This window comes from Lagopus muta, chromosome 4 (genome assembly GCF_023343835.1).
Source record: "Lagopus muta isolate bLagMut1 chromosome 4, bLagMut1 primary, whole genome shotgun sequence".
NCBI lineage: Eukaryota > Metazoa > Chordata > Aves > Galliformes > Phasianidae > Lagopus > Lagopus muta.
This window is the reverse complement of record NC_064436.1, coordinates 20,234,120-20,252,404: the sequence shown is the minus strand read 5'-3', so window position 1 is coordinate 20,252,404 and position 18,285 is coordinate 20,234,120. Positions and strand designations below refer to the sequence as shown.

The following is an 18,285-nucleotide window of genomic DNA, read 5'->3' as shown; positions in this document are numbered from 1 at the left end:
GACATGGAAGAAAACTACTTTTTTCTGATACAGATTTAATAAAGAGATTTGTCTGTCACTGGTTCATCCAAAGTCAGTGCATTCCCTCTTTAAGGTACATATTATTTAAGATCACATCACTTAAATAACCAAGGATTAAAAAAAAACAAGTGTTGTTGACAGAGTACAGGAAGTTTTACTATATTAACGGGAATTGTTATTTCATTCTGAATTAAGTTCTTAGGCAAGCTATTCTACCATAGAAAGATACTATCTGATGAAGTCACTGACTTCTTTTAAACACCAAAGACCAACAACAATTCGCCAAGCAAAGCACAGTCCATTACAATAATGATCAATTATTGTCAAAAAGCCTATTAAAAGAGCTTACTGTTCCTTAGATAACTTCCCTCTCTGTACCTCCAGGGCATATTCCAGTTTCCTATTAATATTCTGAAAGTGTCTTTCTGCTTGTAGAATTGTCCGTGACTCCACCAGAAGAGCAGGTAGGCTGGAGGTTCCGTACTGTTGTGAAGGAAGAAGTTACAGGGCAATGGTTGGTGTTTTTTTCTCCCCAAGAATTAAAAGTCACATACCTATCTGTATTTATTTTTCCTCTATCTGAAATAGTGCAATATAATTTCTAAAAGCAAAAAATAGCCGAGTTAGACAGTCTTCTAGAAGAGCAGGTTTCCTGCTCTTTTATATACAGCAGGCACCTAGCACTGTCCACAGATTAGCACACCGGGTCATGAGGACAGCCACAGTAAGAGGGGACAGAGATCTAAGACTAATGAGAAGTTAATCTGGTCACAAAAGACAAGTGCTGTTTTTGCCAACCATTAACCACATTATAGAACATGTATGTCAGTACCAGAGCCTTTCCTAACATTGAACGAGCAAAAATTGGTTACCTGTTTCTCACTCTAAATATTCCTATAGTTTCTATTAAAAAAATGCTAGACCTGAGGATAACAGTTATGTTTACGTGCTCTTTAATTTTTGAACATAGAAACGGGGGGATCAATTTTCTCTCAAATATGTCAGTTTCTAACACAAGAGAAAAAAAGAGCGAGATGCTGATAGAGCAATGACTCGCAAGTTGGTTCCACAGAAGTGTTTTTATCAGAATACTGCTATTTAATGTAAGTCAGATGTAAGTAGAAATGCATGTCTGTCCAGAAGAAAAAGCCTCCAGAAGGGAGGCTGATCCAGAACAGTTCAAAAACACACAGAAATATGTACTCACTGCCACTTTCTTTCTTGGGTTTTCTTCTATGTAATTCAAGTAGTCGTGCTGTAGTTCCTTTAAATCAGCAAGGAATTGAACTACTTGCCTCAAGGAAGATTTCCTCTCCTCCACCTCATCATATTCTTTTCGTAGTTTTATCAGTTGTGGTTCAGTTCTGAAAAAGATCATGCTTTGATCACTATATCTGAATATTTATGACATGAGGAATTGTGAATGCATTTCCTCTGCAAAAGAATTAAGGAAAAAGTTGATCTGAAATATGAAGCATAGGTTAGAATAACATACTAAACAGAAAAATAGGGGGATTACTTCAATTGGAGTACAGGTCCAAATCCACAAGAACAAAAAAACCCTTCACCTTTTAAGTTCTCACATTTTTCCACACTTTACCATCAAGTCTGACAACACAGCGAATCTCTTAAGCACTTCTGTGCCTCTGATGTTGCTTAAATATGCAACCTGCTTCTGCAGACACCAGCTTGCAGGCTGAGGTGTTCTGGGCCTATACTGAAGCATACTCAGGAGCTATAAACTAGATACTCCTCTGCCTAAGAAAGCTGAAGGACTCAATCTATTAAACGATGTTTGAAGCATGATCAGCACTCCAGCAACAGAACACCCAACAGCCATTTTCATTTCAGTGTTGCCTCAGAAAGGCTTTCTTAAAATGATCCAATGATTAAAACACAACAAATAAGAAATGTGAAGACAGCTTTCAACCCACGAGAGGGGCTAGAGACATCAAATTCTCGTACTATCAAAACAAATTCTGCACTGTCTTCACTTCACGACTTACTATTCCAATTGTAACAGGGTTTTCTTAGAAACATACTGTCTGAAGTACCACCCCTGCAACTACAGTAACATAAGAGAACACTGCAAGAATTACTCTATCTAGCAGTCTGAAACACGGAAGGGTTACCCAAAGCTTCTGTAAAAACACAAAGCAGTACAGAACAGAATTAGAGTTTCACCAAAATAAAACGTAAGAGTTGCTTTTACTTCAGATTTAAAACAAACAACAACCAACTAGCCTCCTCCAGCTTTTCAGGCTGCTATTGTGCGTTATCAGGAACGTACCTACTTAGCTTTTCTCTGACTTGCATCAGTTGCTGCCTTTTCTTGTTGATGTCTGCCACCACCTGTAACAAATGAGGAAACACTTTGAACTTGTTTGAGACTTCACAGGCAAACAACTCAAACATTGAAGGCTTTTTTTCCTTTGAGACTCCAGTGCATGTGATTCAGTGTGGCTGCTGGAACTATGAAATTAAGCATAACAAAGCTTTCTTTAATAGATGCTTTTAAAAATTCTCTAAAAGTTTACATTTTTGAGCTGTAAGCTTGAGTTTAAACAAATGTATAAAGCTCAAAATAAGAAAACAAAACAACTGTGAATGCTGGATGCATACTAAAATTTTTGTTTTTACAGACTAGTTTACTATATGAGCTCAAATTGCTTTTCATTCTTAACACATTAATTGCTACCTGTCAGAATATAATCTCATTTTGTTAAAAGCTATTTGGCCATCAAAAAATTTGCTGAAGAGGTTAATCGGTGCACACTGCTTGCAGCTGTTAAGTAGGCTAAGTTGCTTAATCATTAAATAGAAAGAGATATTCAGGAAAGAGAACAAATTTCAATCTTCTGTTTGGTTCAACTGCCCTTTCACACTTAGAATTACAAGGTCCAAAGGCAGAAAGTTCTACAGACACTTCTCATGTGAGAGACCAACTGTAGCTATAATACATCATTAGAAGATAGGGCCTAACTTGCTCTTACGTCTCCCTGCTGTGGGGGCATTCACCTCTATCCTGACGAAACCACTCCTCAGTTCTCTGCTCCTACGCTGGTTTCTCTACCTGTCTGTATTTCTTGTTTTGCATTTCAAGTGCAAACAGAGGAACTGCCTTCTCTGAACAAAAATCTTGCATGCACTAAGAGAACGTATCTCCCTTAGACTTCTGTTATTTAAACAATCCAGTGCTATTCCCATAGGGTTTTGCTGCTTTCTTCTGAATTTTGCATTAATTTATGTTTCTGGAAGGTGAATTTCCAATATTTAATCGGTTCTCCAGAGGGTTCACCAGTGCTTGCTAAAAATAAGTGAGCATTTAAGAAACACGGAGTAGTTCACATGCATGAAAACCATGCATGTCCTAATGTATGTCTGCAGTCCAACAGTACATGCATGCAGTTTGCATTCTACCATGCTACTTCAGTCCCTTCCTCCAAATGTTCTAGGGTTCTTCATGCTGCATTTGTGCTCTTGTTTCTGTAGTACAGTACATTTTTTTTGTCAAGTATTTCTACCCTACTATCTGAATTCTCAACATCACCTCTGCATGCTGTAATTTCAGTGATAGCACGTATTTCAGACATGTAATTACCTTAGCATTTTTTTTCTTTATATTCTTTAATTCCTGGACTTCTATTATCTGTGGAAGAAGAGAACATCGGTGATGAATCTGGATTTCATCTCTATACTCCTAAAAACATTGTTGTAAGAATTACTTTGCAATCACACCAAGAAACTATTCACTAAAACACTGTTCCAAAAGAATATGACAGGTATCTCAGTCGTTTATCAACTCTTCCCCCATGCCAGAGGAGGACTGTTGCACACCATTAATCACCTTGCACCAATTAGCATTACTCCACTGTGTAACACTGCCTATGCTATTTTTTCTATTACTTTACAGGAAATGTATTAATCTAGTCATTTTAAACCTGCTTCTTCCAGTGAATCACTTAGAACTATGATTGTAGTACTCATACATTTTACTCATCACAACGAAGTTTGACTTCATTTTACTAGCTGTAATTAGTGAGATTGTTAGTCTTCCAAGCTAGTAGTTTGGTGGGATTTTTTTGATAGATATATTCACACTACACTCAGAAACAATGGTTTTCATTAAGTTGTTAAAGGATTTAGCCAGGCTGCTACACACAGGAGTAACTACGACAGGGCCTGTGAGCTTTTAAAGCATTTTCCATAACTGTCAAATTTCCTTAGTCAAATTGTACAGCTCTCCAGTTTTACTGCACAATGTTTTAACTATGGCACTAACTTCAGTATTATTAGATGCTTCCCTATTCTCAAAAACTGGCAGTTTTGCAAGGTGTTTCCATGATAGCAATACTGTCTAAATGCAATTCTTATCAAGGTCAGCACAGAGGCAACAAGTCATAACATACAAGTAACCATGCTTTCATTTAATTCAACCTGACGAGAGAGAGAAAATGTAAAGTATCAAGAAGTAAGCTTTTAAAGGGACAACGTAAAGCCATCAGCATTTTCACTACAATGAAAATACATATTGCAGTGTAGCACACAGCTCTATAACCATAACCATTTTCTTCCTTACTGTGTACTTACAAGATCAGTGACTTGGTCCTCAAAAGCTGAACAGAAGGCACTGATAGCTTTTCTGCACGCCTTGGATTCTATGCTTTGTCTGGAGAAGTCAGAGGGATAAAACACAACTCATTTGTTTTAGTGAAGGAGAAATCCAGATATATTCTTGTGAATACAAGTACAACCCAATGTTAAACAGCTAGTAGCACAAGCAGCTGCAAATCATTCACGTGCTAGCAATAACTTAATTTCTACACTGGAGAACATCAACTGAGATGTGCTGTTCTTATATTTGGAAAATCTCCAAAGTCCCAGGATCACATGCAAAAAAACATCAGAGAAACCTGACAATCATTAAAACAATACCAGAATGTAACTAACACTGCATTACTTAAGGGTCAGTCCACTAGCAGAAAAGCACATTATTTATTTATACTCCTTTGAGCATTCAGTCAAATGAAAGCAGAATGTTTACCTATAGTTTGCTGCTATCTTTTCAAATTCAGCCAGAACAACATCCAGTTCTGTGATATCTCTGGATGATCTTTTCAGCTCATTGGGACACCAAAGTGGTACAGAGGATGGGCTGTTAACTGAAACAGCACAATAAAGACAAGCATTATACAATTCAGGTACACGCTCTGAATAACAGAAGTTATTGTACCCAGTATTAATAAGAATTAAGAACATTTAAATATAAAAATTTTATAAGGAAAATATTAATTAATTCCATGTTTCAGGCTGAGCAATTATGATAATTTTGGGAAACCATAAAATTATCAGAGAACACAAAGATTTGAATGATCAATCATATGATCTTATTACTTATTCTTCATCACTTCAAGAAAGTCCATTAATTGCACCAACTGATAAACTACACAGTGCCAAAAACACTGCCGGCTGCAAAGAACTATCAGCCTGAGTTTGGGGAGCCTGCATTACTCAAAGAGACATGAATTGCTATATCATATTTGTATCAATTTTCTATTGATAGCTACTTCTGAAACATGGAAGGTATAACAATATCTTCCTTTAAACTTTGAAATAACAATATTAATGACTTCTATAAAAAAAATTTAAGTTTCTTCATGCACATCTAAATGTAAGTCTAGCTTCCTTGGAACTATAATCCATTACATTCAAGTATAAGATGCCCCTGGGAAAGTTTCTCCCTACCAAAAAATGCCACAGTCTTGAAGCTCCCTGTCTCATGGGTCTTTACATTATGTCCTTGATGTAAATCTGGGGAACCCGGTGTGCTCCAGGCACCAAGACCAAGAGATCCACTGGGGCACATTACAGCTCCATACCCAGGGACCCAAGTTTGTCTCAAAAGGAAACCAAGTACATGCAAAGAGTAAAGCAAACCACCTCTGCTCTATCCCTCCAGCGAGGAATAGACAAGTCCAGAGATGCAAACCACAGAAATCAGAACTGTGTGGCACACTAGCTCCTCAACTTATCCATTGCTAAAGAGTGTTCAGACCCAGATTAAAACTGGAACCTCCCAGAAAAGCGAGCGTGCTGCTACATACCAGAAATCAAAATTGAGTTGGGGACATTTAGTTAGGGACAAATATTGATCTTGAATGAGGAAAAGCTATACAAAAGTTTTGAAAGGTCTGCTTTACCAGAAGAACCTGGTGTGCTCTTCTTTGAAGGTCCCTTCTTTTTCACCTCAGATCGAGCAGTACTTGGAGCGTTCTGCAATATACAGAAGCAGATTAACTATTAAGAACCTAGGTGTGCTCGTCTAAAATTCTGAAAGATAGTAATTAAGCAGAATGCAGGGAAGTATTTCAGCATCTCATGACAGAAATGTTGGTACCATTTACTTAGGTCTGTTTCACCAGACTCACAGCGCAGTGATTATGCAGCTACCTGGCTGCACAAAGCAGGTACACAACAGGTACTGGCAGGAAGAACGCTGTAAGCAGCTTAAGGCCCCTCAGTTCAGCACAGGCACCAACCTGTGCCAACCAACAGACACCAGTTCTCTGATCAACAGCTCCTTCTCACCTTTTCACCTACATCTGTCCCAATTATTTTCTGATCCTGAATGCTTTTCTGTAACACAACAGCCATCCTACAGCAGTTCTTCATACATGCAACTTACTGATGAAAGTCTAACTCTATGTCCTGAATTTTACAACGCGTATCTCAATAATCCAAATTAATTTCAATACATGAAAAGCTTTTACACAAACCACTCCACAGCTTCTTCTACCATAGGTCTACTTCCTTAAGTCTGTGGGAAGGTAGGTACCTTCCATAGCCCCCAGAAGCTAAGCTGGCCAAAAGTATTTTGCACCAATTCAGGTCTGAGCATGGAAAAACATTCATTCAAAATCAACTGGCTTTCATCTAATTCTAATACGTTTTCAAAATTCATTTTATCAGCAAAAAATTCAATTCTCCCACGTGTGCTCTTCAGTACCAAACAAGAATAAGTAATTTATACATTATGTAGCACAGCACTTGAAAAAATATATTTTAGATATAATTAAACTGATTTGAAAAATTCAAAAAGTGAAAGTCACATATTCCCAAATGAGCAATAAAATGGACTACAGGACCCTGGCTTTTACATCCCCCACTGATGTGAGCAGTGCAGGTTTAAGAAGTTCACCTAACACTTGGCCATCCCACAGGAATGAGTAGGTTTACTTATTTGGCACGCAACTAAGTATTAAAAAAAGCAAAGGAAAGGTCTTCCTTTCCTGCCATTACCCAGTGCAGGCATGGCACAAAGCTAAACTCAAACTGACCAATACGCTTGCACATCTTTCTCCCTACCAGATTCTCCTTACGGGGCTCATGTACAGAACCACTCTGGTTGAACTTGTGAACACCACTCTCAGGCATCTTCAAGTGCATCTTTTCACTAGAATAAAAGAAAAATACCCACATGTAAACCAACCACACACCGAGGAAGAGTAGTTATTTTCCAGATCCAATCAACAAAATCTTTGGGGAACATTTTGTACTGCTGTGTGCAGTTTGACTGCTTTAAATAAATTACACTAAAAGGTTCCAATGGCATATACAGGGGGCAGAATCCTGATCCCTCTACAGAAAAGCTCACAAAAGTTTTGTAATCATTTCTAACCAACCACAGGAATAGCCATCGTGTTTTCAGGAGAAACTTTGAACCAGTGAGAAAGCTATTACTTAGTATGTTTTAGAAGGAATGAAGAAGTCCTTTCGGGACTGGAGGGCTGAGGGGGAAATAAAAGAGCAACGTGTACCCTCACAAGTACTGTCTGGGTAATTCCTTCAAATCACACCTTCACTGAACTAAGGCTGGCACCAAACCAGCATTAACAGACAAGAACAGTATTAAAACTCATATTAAAAGGTGCTCTAAGTTATTTTTCTTGTTGCATATAGTTTAACAGATTTTTACTTGTTAACCTGTTGTTACCATTTCGCCACTTCTCAAACTTTGACACCAAGATTTAATGGACAAGTTACCTCACAAAGGCATTCTTTTCTTTAAAAAAAATAATCCAGTAACTATTTAAGTCAATGCACTGCCAGTAGAAAGCGGGCTAATTTATTTACCTTCCTTACTTTTCTTACTCTCTTTTTTTTTCTTCCCATCTGGGAGATTTTAAGCATGTCTAACAAGCAGTTACAGAAACCAGACAAATACAAAGTTTTCTCCATTTAATCTAAAAAAAGAAAAATTAAATGCTGGCAATTAGTTTTTCCACCAGACCTTCTTTCCACATTTGTCCTTTGTGGAGCTGGAACATGACTACATGCTTCATTTTCTGACTGCTCCTCTCCATAAGCATCTAAAGCAGTACTGTGCAAAGGCTGATCTGCAAAGAACAGAAAACAAGCTGTATAAAATTGTTCCTATCTGTTGAGACAAATACAGGTATATTAGTACTGTCTACCATTCAGCATTTAGAATTTCTGATATTTGCTCACTCTAGCTATACTTGTTAAAAGCACATTTGGAGTTTAGGAAAGGTATGTGAAATCAAAAGTTTCAGCGTCTGTACTCATATCTGCTGTTGGTAGGGCCTGGAAAACAAGGCCTACAAGGAGTGGCTGAAGGATCCGGTGCTGCTTAGTCTGGAGGAAAGGAGGCTGACAGGACCTCATTGCTCTGCAGAAAGACAGCGTTGGTATCTTTTTCTCAAGATACAAGTCACAGGATGTGAGGCAATGGCCTCAAGTTGCACTGGGCAGCTTCATAGTGGAAGTCAGGAATGGTTTCTTCATGGAAGGAGTGGTCAGGCACTGGAAGGGGCTGCTCAGGGAGCTGGTGGAGTTGCTATCCCCTCTAGTTGCTATCTAGAGGGATTTACAAGACAAGCAGATGTGGTACCCAGGGACGCGGCTTAGCAGTGGACTAAGACTTAATGATCTTGAAGGTCTTTTCCAACCTAAATGTTGCTAGAACTTTATTTCTCTACAAACTGAAAATGAAGGTGCATGAAAGCTCAGTAAATACATATGTACACACAGTACAGAGTAGACAAAGGTTTAGAGTTTTATTTAAAGTCTTTCTTTGCTATAGTTTGTATCAGTCTTTAATATATTTATCTGACTACTTTCTCTGAATTCTTCCCTCCTCCCTCCCATCCCCCAGACAAAGAAGCACTGTTTCTTATGTAAATACTGAGATATTTAGCTGATGAAAATCAGACATTCAAGTTCATACTAACCAAATGAATCACAAAGCTCCCCAAGTTGGTTTACACCTGCAACCTTTGATATCCTTGAGACATCAGGATCCTCAGGGAGAAGAAATTTCCGGCGAGGATGAGAACTGCCTTTGTACTCCTGGTAGGGTACAAAATTAACAGCTGTCATCCCACTGACTGAATGTATGACAGACTAAATAAGACAAAGAATTTCAAGATTTTTTTATTAGAAATTAATTTAACATGGACTGCGTTGACTACTAGCCTACAAAATAAAACATTAGGAGCATACTTTTTTCCCCTTTTGTTATGCTTTTTCCCTAGGGGAAGCAATGGTATAACATCAGCATATACTGCTGGGTTAGGTTAGACATTAGGCAGAAATTCTTTACTCAGAGGGCGGTGAGGCACTGGCACTGCTACCCAGAGCTGTGGATGTCCCATCCCTGGAGATGCTCAGAGTTGGATGAGCCCTGGGCAGCCTGAGCTGGTGAGGGGCACCCAGCCCATGTCAGGGGTTAGGAGGGCTTTAAGGTCCCCTCCAAACAATGCCATTCTATGGCATGCTACTATGACTTGTATGTAGCACATAGTTTATCTTATTTTATAAAGCCAAGCACACGCACCTAGTAATCTTAGAGCTATCTGATACTAACTTTCTATGACCTGTAGCCTTTTCCTTTTCAGGCATTAAAGCATCTCCTTTCGTCTCCATATTCACACAACATTCCTGGTTTGTCCAACTGAATGCTTTTTAATCTAAAAATGAAGAGTTCTAGTGCAGCTTCGTATAGAGGTTAGAATTAGTTCGTAAGTTAAGTATTCCACAGAATAACTCAAACAGAAAGGGAAGGGCATCAGTTCATTAGGTGTCTGTAACCGTTCCGTTCACCCGCAAACACGGGGTAAAGTTTTCTCAGACGTCTGTGCATAAGGAGAGGAACTGACAGGAAGCACTGCTCAGCAGGAACCAACGACACAAGTGCACAGTAAAGCAACAGGATTAAGTTCAGAGTGGAGAATTTTACCTTGAATTCATCTTCAGTACGATTTCTCTTCGTTCTTTTCTTAGAAGACATCTTACTAAACCGCTAAACATACAGTCGAATACAGAACTACCGAAGAACAGCCCTGAATACAGATGGGCTTTCCTCGTCTTAAAACGAGCAGCCAGAGGCCTCGCTTCACCTCACAGCGCCCAACGGCCGCGCTGCTGCGATTCAAAGCAGCCGCGAGCACCGCCGGAAGCGGAAGCGCGAGCGGCTGAGGCGTCCCGCCCCGCCGCGGGAAGTTGCAGGGAGGGGATTGGCGGGAGGCGAGCCCTGCCCGCCCTCTGTGCCGCCCGTTGCCCGTTTCCGCGGTAATTTAGAGCTGTCCTTTCAACGCGTCGTCACAAATGGCATCCAACCGGAGCGGCAAATCCCGTGTTGTTCGGTGCTGGCTGGAAACTCATTGTTACCCAGTCACAGTCCTCCAGCAATGTTCTCTCTCGTCCTGTTTCTGCTGTTAACATTTTCTGGAAGAATCCCTCTTTATTAACACCCCCCCGAGCACCCCCAGTTACTGGCTGCCTTCAATCTGCACAAATCAGCTCCCCGCAGTGGCACACAGCCCTGCTGATGCCCTCCTGCATCCATACACTTTCAGCCTGAACTCATAGTATCACATTAGTGTTAATAGGAAATCTCTATACTCAGAATTCGTTGGGTATAGCAACAAAGCTCCATTTGGTAGACCATAAGCCTTAGGCAACAAGCAATAGTACAGACGGTAGTGCTGCTTGGCTCCCACAGAAAGCTCTCTTAGAGTGTGAGAAAAATAAACCATAGACTCAGCTCCTTAAGCTATTTTCGTCAGGAGATATGGTAAAACTACACTGTCTGTCCAAGCAACAGACACATACTTGAACACAGTACAGAATTTGTTGCAAAAAGGCACTTTAGAGTTCCTTCAGTGGGGGAAGAATTCACAAAGAACATACAGATGGTTATGGACGGTAGCATAGGAACAGCTATAAACATAATCTTGGTGACACCTCACCTACCATGGTTTGCATGATTTGCCCATTAACTCTTTCCAATTGTTCCCCAGATTAAAGCTACATATACAGTATATGCACAGTGAAAGTGGAGATAAATACACACAAGGGAACAATGATACCAACCACCCAAAAGTAGTATAAGATTGGTAAAGCTACAGATTTCACTTAAATTACAGTGCTAAGTGCATCATGTGTCAAAGACTATACTGATGGCAAAAAAAATATATATTTAAGGAATACTGATGGGGCAAGTTGCAAAATGATATCTTTCTTACGGACACTGGTCAAGAACTTGCACATAAATACCAGATCAAAGCAGATTTAAGCAGATTTACCTTCCAAACAAAGCATCTACAGACAGCATTTATCTTGTACTATGTTAAGTACAGTTGTAGTAACAAAGTTTTACAGCTCATCAGAATTTCTGAGTTGCACCTCAGCTTGTCAGTCAGCAGCATATCCACTTGATTAAAGAAACACTTCACTGAGTTGAAATGCAGAAGTATTTATTTTGGTTTCCTTCATTGGTTTTGAAAATTGTTTTGGTTTTATAAAACATAGAAATAGCCAACACTAAGCAAACATTTGAATTCCAATGTAACAAACTACTGCTCTAACAGTTGACTTGGATTCGTGTACCTTAACTGCACACAGGTATGAAATTATGCTACAGAGTAGTGCATTACAATCACACAAATCTTAGTGCAAACCTTGTTGTGCTTGTATCTTACACATATATCCATGTTTTCAAAAAACAGTAATGAGTTCTAATGCAAAACCAACTCTGTTAAGGGTAGCAAAAGACTTATGTTGTCATAAGGCTTATTTCTGCTGATTTCTGAAACAAAGGGTAAATAGTTCTGTAGTTTATCTGGGAATTTGTTTCTTATCCCTGAACAAATACCCATTCAGTGCCAACACTGTTCATTGGCACATCTGAATACTTCCAATTACTGCAAAGCATCAGGCAAAAAACATTCTACCTGATCTATTTTGCTATTCCATGAAGAATACTCAGTGGCTCATACACAAAGCACAGAAAATGGAGGTTATGTCAGAAGCTGTTCTGCTTAGAGGACCTGGCACTTTTTAAATAACACATTTTAAATCCACATTCATTCATGGGGAAACAAGTGACTAGTACAGGTGGAATACTTACCTGACTGTCAGCATAGCCCAGCCTCTTAGATCACTTTTATTTCTAGATCTCTAGTGTTCTTGGCAGAGTTAGAATCTGCCCACTAACTGGACAGGCACTACTCTGAAATTGTGTTAATGCAGCAAAGGCTGCACTTGCTGAATTAACTGTATCTACATGTCTAGTGCAGAGTCACCAAATGCAAGCTTAGCCTGAACCTGTATTAATCAGTCTCCTTAGTACGGAGTCCTGACTTCTACCTTACAAAAGTAAGCCTCAGATCTGGCTGTAGATATGGAAGGGAAGAAACCCTTGCCTCACCCCAGTTAACATTAGGACCAATTAAGATGCAATATCCGCTATATAACTGTAAGGTTGTATATTGGTGGGTTCTCTCTCCCCTCCCCCCAACAGACTAAGTAATCCTCCTGAGGCAGCAATATACATAGAGGCATTTTCAAACCTGCCAAATTCTTTTTTGAACTGAGAACTGCAAGGTACACTGCAGACAGCAAACATGCTGGCAATAAGAAAATCTCTGCTCCTTGTTTAAGGAGAGTCCCATTTTTGGCCAATGAAGTCTTAAATAACTTACATATAGTTACCATTTATAGTTAAGGCTCTTTTTGGAAATTGTAGGTCACCATAAAAACAGTATGCAACACAACTTGACAGTAAGGCAGTGTTCCATTTCTTCAATGTTCCTATGGCAAGTACCCATCCCATTTTTGTACAAGTTTATGATTGCACAGTTTCCTTCCCTATAATCACTGTAGTCAAATTACAGATATGACGACCAATAGTAGACATCAGATGTGTGCCACTTTACTCAATCCACCGTTACATTTTGGTATTAGCATAGAGTTCATCTATCTGTGACTGGAAATATTTCCGTAGTTCTGGTCTCTTTGCCTTCAGTGTTGGTGTCAGCAGGCCATTTTCAATAGAAAACATTTCTGTGTGCATGATAATGTCTTTAACCTGGAAAACAAACAGCTAGTAACCAAGCTACATTCTTTGGAATACACAAGACCTTTAATAGAGTCACCATAAAAAAGCATATTACTTTAAAATATTTCCAAATGCAAATTAAAACCAGTTCTTAGTCAGACTATATTGTTACAGATTGTTTAAAGATTAGATGCTCAAGTCTAATCAGCATCTTACCTGTTCGAATGACTTCAAACCAGATTCTTTGCCAACTCTCACCATGTCTTCTAGGATGTGCTTTTTGACATCCTGTGGATACAAGAATACATTGTACAGCTCAAAAAAAGTTGATGCTGAATAGCTAGCTGTTTACTTATTTACTCACCTTGTTTTTGCATAACTTTTCATATGAGCCTTCAATTCCTTTTTTCTTGGCCCACTTGCACAAAGTCTCAGGATCAGGTACCACAACAGCTATTAAGAAGGCCTAGAAAGAAATTTAAGTGCCTTTTTTTTTTCCTGTTTTGTTTATTCATTTCAAACAAAGCGACACTGGTTCCTAAATGCTTCTTACTGGTTTTCTGCCTGGTTCTGGGTGGCAGTTTTAACAATAAAACTTTTTTCTAAGAAGTTTCCACATACACTGTTGGCAGGTTATATATAGTGCTTAGTAATCAATTAAATTAATCCATTTCTACTACCTGGTCTGAAACTAGATCCAGAAGCATATTCTGTAACGGGTGGAATCCAAAGTGAATTGAGAGCTGAAGTGTGCAACACTAAACAGAGACACTAGGACAGGCTGCCCAGAGAAGCTGTAAATGCCCAAACACTAGAAGTGTTCAAAGTGAGGTTGGATGGGGCTTTGGGCAGTCTGGTCTAGTAGGAGATGTCCCTGACCATAGCAAAGGGAAAGGTAGCCTATATCATCTTGAAAGGTTCCTTCCAACTCAAACCGTTCTGTGATCCTACTGCAAGTGTAAAGACTAATCTCAAAGTCAGGGGTAGGGAGGAAGGAAGAAAGGAAAAAAGAAAGGAAAACCCTTTTCTACCATCTCTCTCTTGCATTTAATTTCTTTTTTTAAAATTACCAGAAGAATGCCTACCTGCAAACTCTCTCCATAGACAAACACTTGAGCAAGTGCTTCACTTCTCAGATACACATTTTCTATCTTCTCTGGAGCTATGTACTCTCCCTGGGCTAGTTTAAATATGTGTTTTTTCCGGTCAATGATCTTCAATGTACCATTCTGTTGACAAAAATAATTTCCACTCAGAAAAGGCACTTCAAGTGATAACCAGTCTACACAATGCATCACAGCAGATCACATAATGCCAGAATTCAAGTATATGAACAAGAGTTTGCCTCTATTTATTTCTGAAATAGAAATAAGTAGAGCACTTTTTCAGAAATAAAGCACTATTTCAGAAATAAGTGCTTTTTATTAAGCTTTCAAGAAAGGATCAGAAACAATACTACTGAGGCTTCGTCTTAACATGACCTTAAATGCTGTGCATGATTCAAGACAGTTTATTGATAGAAGCTATTAACAGACACCACAGGAGAGCACTGTCAAACTGAGGTTAAAACAAGCTCTGCACCCATCTAACCTGAACTAGAAACAGTCTCAGGTTCACACTATTTTTATTATATTTAGCCCCAGATATACAGATTTGTTTCATACATAACAATTCTCCTCATAAGGTTATGTATTTGTTTTTTAATTCACTGTATTAATACATATATATTTTAAAATTGTTAAGTTATTGCTAATAGCCACAGAAATACCTTACAGCTATATACATTAACTTACTGGTAGCCATTTCCCAATATCTCCTGTATGAAGCCAACCATCTTTGTCCAGAGCTTCTGCTGTTTTTTCAGGATCTTTCAAATAGCCAAGGAATACATTTGGCCCTTTCACACAGACCTGAAAGACAGCCATTTGTATTATATATTACTATGAAGGAAAATATCATCAGTTTTTGTAAGGAATGCTCTCTGACAGTTCTCAGCAACCACCACTACAGTAATGAAATATTAATTGAACTGTTTTTTTTTTTTTTTTTTTTATTGTAGGGGGAAGCATGGATTGAGACATTTTCCATTGATATGAAGTATAATAAAAAGCTCTTGCAAGTAGAAAGCTTTAGAAGTAATTCTAGGGTATACCTGGGTGTAGGGAATTGTGATGATTAAAACATGCCTATGAAGTTATGAGAAGTGCCAACATGATATGTTATTATTATTAATAGTTATCAGGACTTCAGAATAACCCTGGAAGAGTTAGAGAATCCAGTTCTAAATCAATATTTATTACTAATTTGGCCTTAATAGTGACAGACAAATACTAGGTCAACTATCACTCTAGGGAATTAGTACAGTTGTAAAATAGGCAAGGAACTGACGAATGCCCATTAATTCTCAGATTAGAGGAAGTTACTAATATAGTTCAGAAACTAAATAAACTCATCCCAAACATTTTTAGTGCTTACCCTGGCATAAAATAGCTTACTGGCAAACTGAACTACTGTACAAGTGAACAGAAGATATAATCAGTTTGAGGGAGGACAAAGCATTAGTGGGGGCCCTCAGAACCTTGCAGGGACTGTACCAAACTCACAACCAAGCCTAAGTTTTAAAAACTAAGTCACTTTTGCTATAAGAACAGAGATTACCTGGAAAAATATGTAGAGTTTTCCTCTACATATCCTAGAGAATTGAAAAGCTGCTTTATCGAGCTTTATGACTCCTTCAATCTTAGATAGCAATAGGTAATGGTTTCTCCCAGTAGCGACAGCAAATCATTTATCTGTATCCTTCTAACTGGCACTAAGACCTCATCTGTATATAAGCATACATAATTCTACTTACAAGTTTTTCTTGAATGTGGATAACTGACTAAAGTGAAGAGAAGGGCTGACAGGGCTAAGAATATTGAAAGTTTATTCTCAGAAAGAAGGACTAGAAGTGCTGAATCCAGCTGATGATAGTAGCTAAAGAGCAAATTAGGAAGATCTATTTTAGGCAAAGCAAATTTACAGCTATGAATTTCCGTGCTGTGCAACAAACTATACCACTTCTGTTAAATCCAAAGAAGTTTGCACCGAGGAAATTTGAATAAAAATAAGATACTTAATTCTAGGAGACTACCATGTTTGAGTCCAAACTCACTCCTAATTCAGCAAAATTTAATAGTGAGTAGAAGAAAAACATTAAAATATATATATATTTTTTTACTATGAAAACACAGTTGTTAGAGAAACTGAGTATACTTTTAAAGCATATTTAAGATGCAAAAAAAAAAAAAAAAACCTGCTGAAGAGAACTAGCAATTAGGTCATACACACAACTGGAAAGAATCTGAATGCTGTTCTCCATTTGCCAAAAGATAGCCTTCTACCAACAAACAAAAGATAACCCTTAAGCATTTCTGGGAATTAAAATCCAATGATTCATTTCTACTCAAGCAAATAATGCACAATCCTTTTGTTTGTCTTGGTTATTTGTGATGCAAATCAGTTATTTGCTCAGGCAATTTTCCCTTTTCCAAGAAATCTTGACATTTTGAAGTTACTCACCTCACCCTCTCCTTTGGCAGCCAAGTAATTCATCTCTTGCACATCAACAAGCTTTATGATATTACATGCCATCGGTGCTCCAACATGACCTATTTAACAGGAATTCTTTAAAAGCCTGAATGGATTGTTAGTCAGATTCTAGTAGCTATAAGCTGTCTATACACTAAAGTAATACAAGAAGAAAATTTCTGGTAACACATTAAACTATTACTGTACTGGTGTTGGTGTAATTTGTTGGGTTTAAAACATTAAATTCTCAGACACTCCCAAAACATTGTAAACTGAACAGTGTAGCCAGGCTCACTATCTTTATAGTATAATCAGACTGTGGACATTTTAAATTAGCAGAACTATTACAGTAACTTTCAAGTATCAGGACTATAACAGTTAGGGAGCTAGAAGTAAAACAGATAACAAATGGAGACTGTTCCAACACTAGAAAGCATCATTTGAATTTCCAGTATTTATGAACAGATTGCTTTTCTACAAGACTAGAAGTTACTACTACAATCTCTTCTCTCCTACATCTACTTCAACTCACAAGGGCAATGTCTTTTGAAAGTTAGAACTACTGAATGCTCCTGGCTATTTAAGAATAATAACTCCATAAGAGCCTTTCCAAGTTTGTTTGGTTTTTTTTGTTGTTTTTTTTTTTTACATTACTTGAAAGGTAATCTTACTCTTCACAACAGGTGTATAATAGATAAAAATCCTGTAATTTGGCTTCTATAGCAATCAGAACTTTAACAGGCAGGTAGACATTAAACACTGTACCTGCTGTCCAGTCACCAGGCATAGAGAGCGAGCATCCAGCTGTGCATTCAGTCTGTCCATATCCTTCATAAAACTAGGAAGGAAAACCAACACTTACTCAGAATTCTTACTTTTCAATATAGTTTCTTCATTACAGTAAGTTTTTGCTTTCTTCCTAATCCAGATTAAAATTAAGTTTAGAAGATACTGAGGATTATGCTAAAGAATACTGCCATCTTAAGAAGCTTTATTTTCAATACACACTTTTAAGTAATAATATTCCACCCTCAGTTCCAATACTTACTCAGTATTTCACAGTATTTCACATGCCATGTGTGACACCTGCATAGATCAGAACTGAAAGTGACAGAGTGCAACAGGAAGAGACTAAGAACAAAGGCACTAGAAATGACTTCATATTATTTAAGGACAAGTTTGCTCACGAAAGTCAGAGATCCCTATATCTCATCACAGCTCTGTTGTTATTATACACAAGTCGTAAGTCCTTTTCTGCGCACAGCACTGCTATACTAGCACACTACTGAAGAAATTCAAGTCACAGAAGCCTCAATTTTTAGTATGTCAATGTT

The 18,285-nt window shown here is 38.2% G+C and overlaps 2 protein-coding genes across 7 annotated transcripts in view; both read right to left on the bottom strand.

Moving 5' to 3' along the window:
- Positions 1-366: 366 nt before the first annotated feature.
- CENPU (centromere protein U) lies at positions 367-11,653 on the bottom strand. Of its 2 annotated transcripts, none has more exons than XM_048943695.1 (11): positions 10,280-11,653; positions 9,273-9,390; positions 8,312-8,417; positions 7,387-7,474; positions 6,222-6,294; positions 5,066-5,183; positions 4,612-4,690; positions 3,623-3,670; positions 2,312-2,373; positions 1,229-1,385; positions 367-504 (listed from the first exon to the last, which is right to left on the bottom strand). In XM_048943695.1, exons 1-11 carry the CDS (start codon positions 10,328-10,330, stop codon positions 367-369), a joined length of 1,038 nt encoding a protein of 345 aa, XP_048799652.1. In that variant the 5' UTR covers positions 10,331-11,653. The 2 variants fall into 2 exon arrangements, with proteins under 2 accessions (XP_048799652.1, XP_048799653.1); XM_048943696.1 differs by having other exon boundaries at positions 7,387-7,476; positions 8,317-8,417.
- A 128-nt stretch (positions 11,654-11,781) lies between these two features.
- ACSL1 (acyl-CoA synthetase long chain family member 1) overlaps positions 11,782-18,285 on the bottom strand; it is a 35,092-nt gene continuing 28,588 nt past the window's right edge. For all 5 annotated transcript variants that reach the window (XM_048943686.1, XM_048943687.1, XM_048943690.1 and 2 more), the window contains 7 exons: positions 17,717-17,789; positions 16,943-17,031; positions 15,175-15,291; positions 14,467-14,610; positions 13,746-13,847; positions 13,598-13,669; positions 11,782-13,411 (listed from right to left, as the gene is read on the bottom strand). In XM_048943686.1, the coding sequence (XP_048799643.1) occupies positions 13,271-13,411; positions 13,598-13,669; positions 13,746-13,847; positions 14,467-14,610; positions 15,175-15,291; positions 16,943-17,031; positions 17,717-17,789 (738 nt within the window). In that variant the 3' untranslated portion in view covers positions 11,782-13,270. The remainder of the gene's footprint in view (positions 13,412-13,597; positions 13,670-13,745; positions 13,848-14,466; positions 14,611-15,174; positions 15,292-16,942; positions 17,032-17,716; positions 17,790-18,285) is intronic.

Bases quoted from the DNA above. Each gene is read 5' to 3' on its own strand.
- CENPU (XM_048943695.1), bottom strand. From the start codon at position 10,330: ATGTCTTCTAAGAAAAGAACGAAGAGAAATCGTACTGAAGATGAATTC. The intron at 4,691-5,065 runs GTAAACATTCTG...TGACTTCTCCAG, and splicing joins AAGATAGCAGCAAACTATAG to ACAAAGCATAGAATCCAAGG. The intron at 505-1,228 runs GTGAGTACATAT...CCTTCACAACAG, and splicing joins ACCCAAGAAAGAAAGTGGCA to TACGGAACCTCCAGCCTACC.